General features: G+C 37.8%; 2 protein-coding genes across 4 annotated transcripts in view; one reads left to right on the forward strand and one right to left on the reverse strand.

Moving 5' to 3' along the window:
* The window catches only part of LOC121315963 (tyrosine-protein kinase Fer-like), a 103,347-nt gene extending 99,800 nt beyond the window's left edge, over nucleotides 1–3,547 (reverse strand). For 2 of the 3 annotated variants that reach the window (XM_041250614.1, XM_041250606.1), the window contains exon 1: nucleotides 3,195–3,547. The gene's annotated coding sequence lies outside the window, so the exon portion shown is untranslated. The remainder of the gene's footprint in view (nucleotides 1–3,194) is intronic. The other variant, XM_041250624.1, reaches the window with a different exon arrangement.
* A 7,142-nt stretch (nucleotides 3,548–10,689) lies between these two features.
* Nucleotides 10,690–15,269, forward strand: part of LOC121315978 (atrial natriuretic peptide receptor 2-like) — a 55,814-nt gene continuing 51,234 nt past the window's right edge. Inside the window, exon 1 of the mRNA XM_041250636.1 lies at nucleotides 10,690–11,708. Coding sequence (XP_041106570.1) covers nucleotides 11,000–11,708 — 709 coding nt within the window. The 5' untranslated portion in view covers nucleotides 10,690–10,999. The remainder of the gene's footprint in view (nucleotides 11,709–15,269) is intronic.

Consider the following 15,269-nt stretch of genomic DNA (forward strand, 5'->3'; position numbering starts at 1 on the left):
GGCAGAACTAAAGTCTGGTGTCAGAGATATTTTCTATACAACAGTTGAGTGCCCAATGAAAATGGCAGATTTCATAATCTCACTTTGCTCTCTGACATGTACTGTACATATATATGAAAAAAGAAAATAAATGTGGTTCTGGTTCCCATAAATGTTGTTCCTTCAAGGGAAGTATGCAGAACTGTGCCTTGAGCATGCTGCACTCAGTGACTGACCTCTTTTACAGTGGATATGTAACAGAATGTCTGACAGGATTTCTAAGGCAAACACTTGTCTACCAATTAGGGATTCTACTGTCTCTATTCTCTCTAATTATCACTAAAATGAAAACAGTGAAACCAAATCATGATAACAAGAAACTCAGCTAATCATAAAAAAAGCTGAAAGTTAAACCAACAGTTTTTTTCTGTTTGTTTTTTTTTTTAATGACATTGGATGAAATTAACTAAAGCTCCACTGTCAGATTAAGTGCCTCTGCAAGTCTAAGTTTTCTTACACATTTTAATGTATTACTAAGATTACCAACCATTTTTTGTGCTCATTAATTTCACTGTGTAATTTAGTGCTACTCAAACACTAGGCACGATGGCACTGGTTGCAGTCTGCCTGGAAGGTTGCAGGAGAGTTAAGCTCACAGCTCTAGAGACATATCTCAATTCTGACCTGAAAACCATCTGCTATTAAACACAGACTCACAACTGTGCTGAATTATGTAGTGAATTTGTATTGTGGACTAATGTACTGGAGCTAGGTTGAGACCAACTAAATCATTTCAACCTGTGACCTGTTAGTTTTAAACCCAGAGTTGAAACACATGATGTGTTAGTAAATGAACCTTCTGTGCCACTGAGCCCCTAGCTGCCTGCCTTCTCCAAGTTCCCTAAAGTAACACTAAGCATGAAGGTAGAGTAAGTAGCAAGAAATATAACAAGACAAGGCCTGTAAGAATATATTTCTATTTAGTTACAGAAGTAATATCCATTAAAAGTCCAATAAGCTTTTAACTTGGGAGGGGGTTAGGGCTGGGGAGCACTTAGAGAATCAAAATTCAAATACAAATAAAAAAGAAAATAAGGAGCATTTCAAAATTCATCGTCAATAATATGTTATGTCAAACTGCTTGATACTGCTTAGTGTATTTCTTGCACTCATTTATATTAGCTTGTTAAATGAATAGGGTCCATGGAACCATCGCTTATCCTCTATAACTTCTTTACAACTGTTCTACCTGTTTACTCTTCTAGTTTTTGTCTTATTGCTCTAACTGAGGCGTAAACGACTGTCATACAATTAAGTTCTTACAGTGGGAGTTCAGCTAAACAAGGATTTGCTGTGAACTGTAAAACCAACGTGTAGGGGTATATCAATATGAATACTGTAATACAAGTGGAATTTCAATGGAATGTTCATTATTAAAACAGCTATAGTAGTTTAACCTTCAGGTCTCTAAACAATTTAGCTAACTAACCCTTTTTTTACCATTACGGTGCTGCTCAGAGTTCGATTTCACATATTGTCATGTTAGTGTTAGGTGCATTTCTGCATCAACTTCTAAGCGGACTATACTGCTACAGATGTTTAATTACACAACCCCTTGCAATTTACAAACACATTACAACCCCCTGCAACCAATGCCAGAGGTTTAATGAATACCTGGTTTGTGCTGAACTGAAGGCAAAGGATTATTTGTGTCAAAGACGTTAGTGTCTAAAGTTAAAAGGCTGAAGCATTTTTACATTATGTTCCATGTACTGAATTCAATCATAACATAGGTAGGTACACATACTATGTACATATTATATACTCAGAGTTTCCTTGTGTTACAAACAAACACGTGCAATGGTTCTCAAAGAAATGTACTGTCTATTGTGTTTACAGACATTTACTGGCAAGCACAGGTCAGCCTCTCCCTCTCTTTTTTTCAGTGTAACTAGTACAGAAGTAGGTATGGTAAGCCTTGTGCAAATTGTAAGCAACATAAAAAAAATAATGTTACATGTGCATTACATATTGTATGTACAAAATACTGCTTTACTCTTTGAAAACATACACCTGTAGCACCACACCTGAACAGGCAACAAGATACTGTTGATATATTGATATGAAAACATTAGTGGTTAAGGGAAAACGAAATATGTTTGACAGGTTTTGCTTACAGAAGTACTTTCTTCACACTATTTAATATAATACAGAAATAGGTTATCCCGTGAGTTAGTTCCACAAATATGCTACCGGAGTACCATAACAAACCTTGATGAACTTCGAAATGTGTTCGGTAAAAGAAACTGATGCATTTAAAACTATCTTCCGTACAGTCAATGTAAACATTTTAAAAAAGCAACCGCTTGGTTTTCTGTCACTCTGACATGGGAATGCTGTACTGTACGTATGTATGCATGTGTGTGTGTGTGTGTGTGTGGGTGGAACCCACACTTAATTGACCTGGCGAGAAGTCCAGGCTAGCTCTGTACAGTACCAGCGATTTCTGTGCCGCCTCTCAAGCAGCCCCATCTTAACATGGCGACTACAAAAACAATCGAAGCTCTAGCGATGCACGGGACGGATACATCAATATAACACTGCTGTGGCAAAATAAACAAATAAATAAAAACAATAACACAAACTTAAACATCAGCGACACTGTAACGCCCTCGGCGTTGTCAGTGTTCTATTATTATGCGAAACACGAAAAACAGCACACGGACACGAATAAATTATTTTTTTTTCCTTCACGAAAAGTAGGGTTTACACTATAATACAAATAACCAATTATTATATACAGCACAATACCACCCCCTCATCATCCCCAAAAATAGTTTTCTAGTTTGAACTTTATACGATACGTTTTTGTTTGTTTGTTTTTTTTGTTTGTTTTTTTTTTTTTTTTTTTTTTTTTTAATTCGGCTATTTACATAAAGAAATCTATAATTAAAAGATTTGACCAATGTTACATTTTCTATATGGTGCTTCACAGGACATAAAGAGCAAGTCTAGCGTTGCGGTAAAGATTTTCTTTGTTTCTTATCTTATTTTATCGATTGTACTGAGTGGACGAGCTCTGTGCAAAGTTGCTACCCCTACAACTAGCTTACTCTTTCAAACACACACACACACACACACGACACAAATACCATCAACTTGTGTTTACCACATTATTAGCGAACAAGAACTCCGATATTAGTACTGCTGCCTACCTCTCAGGCTCCTTAAAATTCAGGTATTGGGAATCATTGCCCGGTCGGTCCAGTTCTCTTGTAATGTCGGAGCATCGATGGACGCTCGATTCAAAACATAAAAGCACTGCTAACTACTACAAGAAAAAAAAAAATCCGAGACAGTTTTATGTCAATGCTACTTTTTCCTTATGCGTTTTATTTGCTGTAGTTTTCTTGTTTTATAGTAGAATGTACGTGTGTTTCCGGGCGGTTTGTGTTAATTTGGTTGGTATCCTTTTTTTTTTCTGTGTCTGTGAGTCCCGCAGTCAGGATTCGGGAGGAGTTTCCGCTTTGGAACTGCTCGCCTTCTCTCCAAAGGCTAATGACGTTCACGGCATAGGCCGGTGAAGTACTACACAATACTAAGTTCGACATAGAAACAGGCAGAACCCCGCCGGTCCTGGATACGGCGAGTCGATGGAACAGCAGGTTGTGACCAGTAAGTGGTTAGGTAGGAAAGTTAATAAGACTGCCACAATATTTCAGGCAAGTCTTCCCCAGAGGCATGAGGTGCCTACTTCTTATAGTGGAAAATGTGTCACAAGTTCCTTGTTTTTTCTGTTGATATTTCGATTTCAATTTACATTTACTATTGGTGAAGCCCATTATGTTCAGCCACAGCACTTTGTTCCGTTTCTTGCACAAAGGGAAAAATACAAATAGCTTCAAGCTAATTAAGTCTTCTTAGGACTTTATCATAACAAGTTATTGAGCGTATCAGAACCCACCTGCCCTGTCTTTACATCTACATATAGCTTAAGAAGCACATACTAAGTTGTGGTGAAACCTGTGCATAACATTTATTGGGGATAGCAGAATCAGGGAGTGTATCGATCCATGTGTTTGTAAGTCACAGTTACATTTTATATACAGCCAGTGCATGTTGATATACTGTATGTCACCAACATACTTCATTTAAACCTTCAAACCATTATTTAATTTAATTTAGGAAAAAAAAAAAAGTGGTGCAGACTTTTTACAAGAGCAAAATCTTTCTTATTGTAGCCCAGTGCTGTGTGTGTCATATCTCAGTAATCACTGATCTGTGTCATGTCTCACACCCAAGATCAAATGATCAAGTTGAAGAGAGAAATGGGACTCCACAACTCACCACCACAAAGTGCACAAATCTGAAGGGTGCTTAAGCATCTGTCTAATTCTATTCAATACAGGGTTTAGAGTAAAGGCATGACTCAATCTGTAGGGAACATGCTTGTACAATGACCAGCAGCTCCCTGTGGGTAACACAATGGTCCCGCTCAGGTTTACTGTGGGACTGATTGAAATAGGCTATCTCTCTCTCTCTCTCTCGCTCTCTCGCTCTCTCTTGATACAGCACTCCCACGATACCCACACCGCTAGCGTCCTTGTCCAATATGAAGGTCCCTTGGGGATAGGGAAAAACTACGACGGGCATGGGCCAGGCTTTCACATTTTCCCTCTTGGCGGATCCGTGCAAACACAGTTCTAAGGTTGCTAGAGCCCCTGCAAAAGTGGTTACGTGTACCAGCAGATCGTTCCGGTCACCACGCTCTCTTTGCAGGGAACAGAGGTAAGCATTTGCTTGGCATAACTTTGAACTGCCGCAGTCCATGGCCAATGTAAAAGCATTATTTATTTATTTATTTATTTATTGATTATTTAGTGTTCCCAATTATTTTACCCAGATTTTCTCCACAATTTGAAATATCCGGTCATTTTTCCCCTCGATGTTGCAATTCCCCCCACAGCTCAAAAGAACTGAAGGTTCATTGGGAGTCCTCCCATCTCATGACTGAGTCAGCTTCCTCTTTTACACCCAGGAACTTGAGAGCAGATGTCAGCAAGCTGCCAACCTCTGGAAGACAAAAGCCAGCGCTGCAGGTGTCCACTTTTGAACTCGCTGGGCACCTGGCCAGCAGGGTTCACTATAGTGCAATGAGGAGAAACAGTCCCTGATGCTTTTGCCTCCCTAACCCACCGGCGCTCCAGAGCCAATGTAACACTCCCTTTAGAAATCCCCAGTGAAGACTGTCTTCTTCGCACAGCCAGGATGCAAACCTGTGCTGTATGACACCCTGCACACCACGCAGCTGTGCTTTTATGAGATAAGCCACTCGGGGACCCAGGTAAAAGCAGTTTTAGGGTGAACTTCTGGAGCTAGCACAACTTGCCAGTATCCACTTCAAGACCAGTGAGCTAACACTGCGATCCCGCAACACAGTCCAAAACATCATCAATCTGGGGGAGCGGATAGGATAGCTCCAGCTGTTTCACAGGATTAGGGTGGTTTGATTGGGAGAGCTGCTGGCTATTTGGTGAAAGATGCATGTGTAGTGGCTTTCTGGCAATCGGGGTACGGTGTCCACCTGGATAGCCTGTCGCTCTGTCTCCATTGCTGCTTCTGAAGGGGTCCTCCATTGATGCCTCAACATGCAAGAGGTGGACGTCCCCTGTGTGGAGCTGATCCACAGCCCCTCCACTCACATCCAGGCATTTTTATAGCTTAGTAAGCAGCTCCATGCCGATAATGTAGTCATCCCGGATTGGCACCAGCCAAAATTCATGCTGTATGGCATGGAGCCCAATCCGAAAAGACATTATTTGTCAGCCCAGCGTCAGCATCAGTTCTCCAGTCATCATTTTCATCTTCATGGGGGTGGGGTGCCGGGTCAAACCAGGCTGCCAGTATCGACCAGGGCGTGATACACCACTCAGTTGAGCTGTAAGGGGAGGCTCAGGTTGCTGCCCCAACCAATCCGACCCACAGATGCTGCCTGGTGATTTTTGCCTTGGGGGTGGTAGGAGCTCAGATCGGCGGTTCCCCCTCTACACCGTCCTGCTGCAGTTTCCCGCCGGGGTCATTGGTAACTCTTGTTGGACAACAGCATGGGATGCGATGGTGGGCAGGCTGGCCGCAGCGCCAGCAGCGGTTGTCTCTCTGGGGTGTGGGCCCCCTAGGGAGATGAGCCTCATGTTTGTTTCAGACTAGTTGTCTGTGTAGAGAGTTTTTAGAGGGCTAGTGCTTATGTTTCTGTACCGCTTGGCATTAAAAGAGAGCGTATTAGCATCTGGCGTCTGCTTATTATCTGAATTACTCTAAACTAAAAGTCTGTACGTTACAGCAACAGAGAGCTGCATCTTTAACTAAAGAAACAAGGTAGCAGGGACAGGCACTGTGCCTCCCCTGGAACAATTGCATGCCTCATAGTTTGAGAACCCCTGCTTTACAAAAAGAGGCCAATAAATACTCAATTTGTTTTACAGCTGATTTAAATGTTTGTAAACTTTGAGAATTTTTTCAAAAGGTTTAAATTGATAGTTTTTCTTTAATACCTGATGTTTCATTTAATGCATATTTACTGCCATCAACTGGTAAATCATTAAACTACAATTGTCCTGTTGGAATAAAGGTGTCTAAAATAAAAAACTACTGTAACTCTATATTGCAAAATTGCAAAACTTGGGTATTGCCTTCACTGACATTCCAAATATTTTCTTTTTACAGGAACAGTTTGTCTTTTTCAATTCACCCCTATGGCCACTAGCGACATAGACAGTAACTCAATCTACAAGTGAAGGACTTCAGCTGTATAGAGCCAGCATTATGTCCATATAAGTTATAACAGTACTTATAAGATGTATCATCCTATAACATTTGATGTGCTGTTTCCTGTCTTTTGGATTACTTGAACTAACTTTCAGTAGTTTTTCAGAATTATGAACTGCTTCAGGCGGTTCCAGAGTGTCTGGTTGCTTCGTGGCACTATGTATGTCTTTGGCTGCAGTTACAGAATTAGTGTCTTCATTCTTTATGGCCAGGTAGCAGCACGATCCACCCATATAAAAGTCTTTGAATGCGCCTATTCATTATTCTCACCTGAGAGTTACCCCAAGCTAACTTTTACAAACAGTAGCTGCAGCTGCAGCTGGGCTTGTAGCACATGCAGCTGTGTATACTGTGAACATGTCTCCCGATGATACCAATTACAGTACAAACTCTTGCTGGCAATAGATGTCAGCTGGGATACAATTGATGAATGAACTCAATGGCCTATCAGTTTTAGAAATGTTTTATTTTTGTATATGTATACGCCATTAAAACATTATTTTGACATTTCTGTAAAATGCTTACTGCAGCGGTAACTGTGTGCTTATTGGCACAATTGCACTACTGTGCCCCTGGTCCGGGACAAAAGGGAGCATGAAGATCTCAATGTAGTGACCACCGAATACCACCCTTTTATACCCTTTTCTATATGTCATGCTAGTTTGTGTACCACATGGCACCTGGTGGCACCACATGGACAAAGATGTAAATAATTACAAAGAACACCTTCCCAAACCTCTTTGTCGAAATTTATCAATGTGGCCACCACCTTCAGGGTGGGGCAAATTCCAGGACACGAAAGGAGGTATGAAGGAGACAAGGTACCCAGCATCTGAGACTTCTGTAAAGGGGCTTGATTGGCTGAGACTTCATGCTGCCTGGAACCCGAAATATGCACAAAGCATGGAGGTTAGTATGGGACTCAAGCACTGAAAGCAGCCACATCCTGAGAGAAAGGCAGGATATATAACAGAGCCTCGAGGTGAGGTTAAAATGAGCACAGGAGGAGAAAGGAGTGTGGCTGGGAGTCTGCTCTGACTCACATGGTGAGAACCCCCCTGAAGGTAAGGGAGACAGATACCTAGCCCTGAGGTCGGGGAAGTGAGACTCACTTGCCCCCCAGAGAAGACCAGTGCAAAGGCATGTATGAAAGGAGGTGGAGGAAAATGAAACACTAGACAGCAAAGGTGCAAGTGATCAGGGCTTAAATAAAAAAAAAATAGGTACTAATTGACAGGGAATTAGAGACCCCCAGCTCCACATCCCCCAAACTGCACAAGCTAACATCTAAAGTAAAAGGCCACCGAACACAGGACGCAAATGGTAATAGTCTGTTTAGAGGAACATGGTTACTAATGTGGTATTCTCTGATTCCCTTTGAGAGGGACCATTCACATTCATTACTTTTGGTATCCAAAACCTTAATTGAAACCTGAACAAACTGTAAATACCTGAGGGACTGCCCAGTGGTGAGAGAGCACCCCATATAACTCTTCACAACATATTCAGCTTTTAAGACGATTCTCATTTCAAGATTTGTTAGAAGTGGGGGAAAGAATTTTATGTAAAATAAACCATATCCAAGCTGCATTGTTTGTCCAAAATGATTTGTCTTCTTGTAAAATAGGCTTTCCGGCTATATATATATATATATATATATATATATATATATATATATATATATATATATATATTGTGCTTTTTTGTGCTGATCTGATTGTGTGCCCCCAACCCACTGAAACACAAACTGTTCCAATGCTTACGGCAATGTGGAGTGATTTTGCAATCTGTTTTATTACCTCTTATTTAATATTATCAACAATATTACTGGTCCCACCTTTATTGTCTAAATAATTCAAATACAACATTATGTAATACAGTACCTGTTTGATCAAGTCTTTGGCTTGCTACATTACTAGTTTGATATCAATGCCATATCGAATTTAACAAACATTACATTTTCATGAATGGCCCATCTCTTTTTAGTTCAGAAGTCTTCCAAGGCCTGTTCAGCAAATCTATTTTCTTCTAAACACATAATAATAATAATATAATAATAATAATAATAATAATAATAATAAATAATAATAATAATAATAATAAACAAAGTGCCTTAAAGATGACAAACATTTATAGACGTTACCACCAATATGACCTCTTTATCGCTTCTGGAATGCTAAAAAATATATGATAATTTATTTCCTCTCCACTTTTGCAGATCTAACTGTTTTACGCCCTCACAGGTATAAAAGTGAAATCAATTAGGTGACAAATTTGAAGTTAGAATTGATAAAGTGACAGATTGGGGAAATAGTTAATTGAAGTTGACAGGTAATTCATATAAGCAAGATATAAACAGCTCAGTAATGTTATATATATAAATAATAATGCTGCAGTTTATAGATGAAGATTAAAGAATGGAACAATAAGAAGGGCAGCTATGCACCAATTTGACCAGCAGATGGCACACTACTCCCCATGAATGTCCAAAGCACAACAACTGTGAAATAACCAAATAAATGTTAAATATAAGAATACCATTTTGTAGGTGTTTAGATCTTACTCGTACTCTTTTTATTGGTTTTAAAATAATCTTTATTCAACCTTTTTTTTTTTTAAACTTAAACATAAACGGGATGATAAATCTCGTTTCTCCAATGTAGGAATGTATTGGGGTTAGTTGTAACACTGCCTACCCCATACCTTGGAATCCATTACGTGTTTAATAGGAATCATTTATAAAGCGCTCTATGAGCTGGTTAGGAGTGGAATTGGATGATTTTACCAATTAAGGACACGCTTGTAACACATACCTGGACGGGAAGGTTGCCTGTCCCTGCCGTCCAATACAAGGGTGGGGAAAGCCACTTGTTATGCACTCAATCAAAGTGAATCATGAACTGTGACACAGCCCAGACCGGGAAGGATCTCTGGGATAGGCCTACACTAGACTTAACTCAAGGGTGCCCATTTCTGGTCCCTGAGGTTCACTAAAGGGTTAAGAGATAACAAACTGAAATAGGATCTGTAGGATGTGTGTGTGTGTGTGTGTGTGTGTGTGTGTGTGTGTGTGTGTGTGTGTGTGTGTGCATGTGTGTTCAGTGTAATTAGTTTAAATTGTTAAACATTATAGAACAGGGTTGGAATCAAGTAAAACAGCTTTGCTCAACTTGGCCTGGTGTATGGGGCACAGTGATAATAATAACAGGCCTCCTGAATGTAAGGCAAACAAATTAAGAGATTTTTTGGGGATAAGGGCATCTCTCCAGATCTACAGTACTTAAAAAAAGGCTTGCAAACAGTAGTGCCATATATTTGAGCATGTTCTCTGTAATATGTTTCTTTCAAAACTGCACATCTGAGGCATATTGTAGTGAATGGAAATTCACAACATGTAGATTTATGGAATTGTTTCACTGTTTTTTCTTGCATTTGGACAAATTATTATTATTATTATTATTATTATTATTTATTTATTATATTATTATTATTATTATTATTATTATTATTATTATTATATGTACATATGTCATACCTTTCCAGAAAATTCTCTTGTTTTGTGCCAAATTGTTTAAGTTTTAACTGACAATTTAAAAGAGACTTTCTAATTTCAAGGGGTAATGTCCTGGTTTTTAAATGTGTATTATTATTTGTAACAGAGATGCTTCAGCAGTGGCGATAGTAATATCTGGTGACGGCCGTATTTCTGAAACTACAGTTTAATAATTTTGTTTTAGGGATGTCCAGCAGGTGGCGACGTTAGTCTGTTTTATTTGGACTACCGTACCTGCCTTTGTATGACGTTTTGAGGCGGGCAGAGCATAGGGATTTGCTGATGTTTTAAATTGGAGTCCTCTGGATGGATGGCTAACACACACTCAAGAGGGGACTCGCTGAAGAGTAGCGAGAGAAGCGTCTGAGCTAGCAATGGGACACATGTCAGTTACGGCCTGCAAAAACTCCTGCAAAGAGTTAAACAGAACCCCGAGGAATATATAAAACCTGCAGGGAAAATAGGATAATTCTGAATAATATATGTTGTGTATTTAATTAAGACAAAATAGTAATAAGGTCTGCTTTTGGATTCTCAGTTGCACTTTATTTTTAAGTCAACGTTTGTGTCACCAAGTGTTTTTTGTTTTTTTTTCTTTTCTAATCTAAACCTAATGTGACATCTTGTACCTACTCTGTCAAAATGGGTTTTGGATACGAAATGCAGCTTGGGTATGGCTTACTTTTAATGTTCATTTCTTCTCTTTTGACAACTGGTCAATCAGATCTAAAAAAGAACATCACAATGGCTGTGATGCTGCCCAACAACTACAGCAAATATCCCTGGGCTCTGCCAAGGGTCACCCCAGCCATCCACATGGCAAACGAAGCCATTCAGAAGGACGACAGACTGTTGAAGGGTTACAGCATCAACGTGGTGACCGAAAGCACCGAGGACGAAGGAGGATGCTCTCAGACACGGGCCCAAATAATCGCTGTGGATTTAAAGCTGTACACGAACCCTGACGTTTTTATTGGACCTGGGTGCGTCTACTCTGCTGCTTCGGTTGGCAGGTTTGCCACCCACTGGAAACTCCCTCTGATCACAGCTTGGGCTCCAGCTTTTGGGTTCGCCAAAAAAGATGAGTACAAGACTATTGTAAGGACGGGGCCCTCCACTACAAAACTCGGAGAGTTTGCCAATTATGTCCACTCTTATTTTAACTGGACTTCCCGGGCTGTTATAATCTGCCATGATATCAAAACGGATGACCGCCCCTATTACTTTCTCATTGAGGGTATCTACAGCATCTTGGAGTTGGAAAACATGACTGTCAGTGCCTATCTTTACCCCGAGCCACAGAAGATTGATTACAAAGAAATTGTCCAGCACATAAAAAACAGTGGAAGAAGTGAGTCTGGGCATATTTGCATGCTTTCATTAAAACAACCTACGGGGCTAGAAGTAATTTTTGAATATGAATATACATATACTATATATACAGATAGTATTCTATATATATATAAATATATATATGAGCCATAATATATGCTTAAATATATGTATCCATATATTTTACTATACACAGCCCCATATACATACACATATATAGCCATTCACACATGCTTACAAATCGCCAAACATCCATGAATTTTACTATCCCATACCATATATTTGTTCATTTAGATACCTTGTCAGGTATAATTTGGCCTTACCTTCTGTGAACAAATTGAATGTAATTCGTGTTTTTGAGTCAGTGTGCTGTTTATATATCCACAAATGTACACGTTAAAATAACACCACCACTAACGCTCACGCGTGTGTGTGTGTCTATATATATATATATATATATATATATATATATATATATATATATATATATATATATATATATAGGTACCAATTTGTTGAAAGTTTGTGTGCAGTTGTTGGGAACCTTACTGTTGTAGACTGCGTGTATGGATATATGTTACCCTGGATATTAGATACCAAGTGATGGGAATAGCCAAATGGTGTGCGATTAAAATAATTGGCTGCTATAGTGGTACTATATTGATTTTGACCATTTGCTGACTTTCTGTAGCTTTGTTTCAGATATCTTTCCATCCCGTATAGCACCTTGTAGCTAGAATGGAAGTCGGATTCTAACACGTCAAAGCGAAATGTATGCTGTTTAAACAGTCTTTGTAATTTTCAATTAAGAGTGTTATTATATGGGAGTAACCTTTTTCTCCTCATGATCGCTGACACATTAATAGTAGGGTTTATTACGTAGCTAATGTAATCTTTACCCCATTAGATAAAATGTTTTGGATTTTTTATCACTGACTTCTATATATCAATTTGTTGACTCCTACATACCACGTTTTATTTCTGTTATGTTAATTGTATTGGTTTTAGTACTTTTTTTTTTTTTTTTTTAGAATGCTGCCATGTTTGGGAAATATCGATGACAAACGGAAAGGCTAAATAATTTGGAACACTGTAAGGCAAATCTGAACAAACAAATTGTAGGGATTAAGCGGAGGATTTTTGCAATGTTTTAATCCAGTATTAGTTATTGAAATATTGAAAAAAAAAAAAAAAAAAAAAAAAAAAAAAACAACAACATTATTTTTGCAAATATAGCTATATCGACAAAGCAAACTAAAACTAAATAATAAACATTATATAGATACTAGTACTACTACAAGTAAAAACTAGTAAAATAATAAAACTCAGGCGACAATTTACTTCAATCTGATTTGAAAATCTCTTTTAATCGTGGATAACTGAATCGGTACAAATGGGTTTTTATGTTTACTAATGCAATGAATCCAATGTAGAGAATTCCCTTAAAGACCAGCACTATCTTGGTGTAATTTATGTAATGGAACTAAATATAAAGTATGTTGCTACAAGGGCATATACAACACTTTGCATTTTACTTATTTTGCTATATTGTAATATACTGTGTAACATTAAAAAAATCAACATTTTCTTTGTCACGTGGTATAAGATAATAGCATAGTTTGAGACTGTAATGAACCGCATGCATATAATTTAACTATTAAAAACAAAACAAACAAAAAAACAACAACAACAACTTGTTTTCACAGCTGCAGGTCAAATACCACTCTGAGCTTCTCATTTGTTGTATACATAATTTTTATGTAAACTTTTTTTTTTTTTAAATAAGTCCTCAGTCTGAACTTTGATTTTCAAATTCTGCAGAAAGCACACATTTTGATGAAAAAAACTTCAAATGTGGAAATACAACAAAGCGTTTGGTGTTTTTCCCCAGCCACAGAGTAAATAGCCACTTCCTTAGTTCAATAGTTAGAGATTTGCACCTATAATCGCAGGATCATTTCACAAGCTGCTTCAGTCGCTTTCGTGAATGAAAACGAGAACAAACTATTCCTGCAGCAATTGCTTCTAAAACGACAGACGAAGACTTATTGTGAGGAAAAGAGGTGGGGGAAAGCATATTCATTTTGCTCCACTCGGTCATATATTAAACATTTAACATTTAAAAATGCTAATATTCAGCTCACATTATCAACTGTCCTTTAACAAAACAAAATATAACTGTCAACTGATTGTTAGATAAATTGAATCTGACGTCTATTACTATAACTAATGTCCCAGCATTGATTCATTGAATGCCTTCATTAAATATAAATAGACTGCAATATAATTATTATTTTAGTAATAAAATAAACCCTAAACTACCCATGACTGAGTATCCGCTATGTCATTCATAAGGTGGCTCATGATTACATAGAAAAAATTAAAATAACAATGTGTTATGTCGATAAATTATGTTATGATCTTGACATAATGATATGAAATATAAAAATCCATAAATAATGGGACAGGTTCACAAAGTATTTAGCTTGTTGTTGTTAAAAGTCTTAAAACAAATGACTCAGGATTTTAATTCAAGCGTTCATACGTGCATTTTAGTCGGGAATTGGTCATTCATTTTTTGTTTTACTAATGGTGCAAACTTAGCACGGTGGTAAATGCTTTATAAATATGGTCTAGTTTATCTTGTGATCTCAACATGACTATTGAAATTTCTCTCTCGCGCTCTCTTTCTCTCTCTCTCTCTCTCTCTCTCTCTCTCTCTCTATATATCTCTATATATATGTGTCATATATGTGTACACTGTATATATATATATATATCCATATATATATAATCTATTAATATATATAATATATATATATATATATAATGTTGTTGCTATAAAATAAGACAACACAACACGTGACGTGTTGACCATCACATGACATCGAAATGTATTCTTAATACGCGTGTGACCTGCATCACGACTGTGACGTAGTCTGCTCCCTTGGGATGGGACTTGTGCAGATGAGGAACCCTACCCTGAACACGAAAATAATAGGGAATTATCCCTATATATATATCCCTATATATATATATATATATATATATATATATATATATTTTTGATATTGGAAGATCTCAAATGTGCAGAAACACATTTTATATAAAACAGATATTTTCATTTTAAAATGTGATATGTGCTACTACACTAGGTTAAGGAATGTTCTCAGTTTGGTTTCCTTATTTGAAGAAAATCTGTTTTACTTCAAAGTTCCTGGCAGTAGTGCATGTCATTCAGTAGGGGGGAAGCACTGATTGGTTAATGACAGGGAAGACAGATTTGAAGGGGTGGGGATTATTTCATTCTCCAAGTGAAGCACTACCTGGCAGCAAGGTTTGTAAATAGAGATCTCTTTTATCAAGTGGAGTACTTGTGTTTTATTTATTTTTTAAACTGTATGTGATTGAGATGTAGAGAATCAAAGTGCATATATGGAATTACTTTAGTTAGCTACAGACACTTTAATGAGCCAACTTTGATTTTTTTTTTTTTAAATGCATGTATTCCCAAGTGTTTACTCAGCAGAATCGTCTATATAAGTTACTGCAATGAGGGTACTTTTACATAAATGTGAAC

The sequence above is a fragment of the Polyodon spathula genome, chromosome 1 (assembly GCF_017654505.1).
Source record: "Polyodon spathula isolate WHYD16114869_AA chromosome 1, ASM1765450v1, whole genome shotgun sequence".
In the NCBI taxonomy this organism is placed as follows: domain Eukaryota; kingdom Metazoa; phylum Chordata; class Actinopteri; order Acipenseriformes; family Polyodontidae; genus Polyodon; species Polyodon spathula.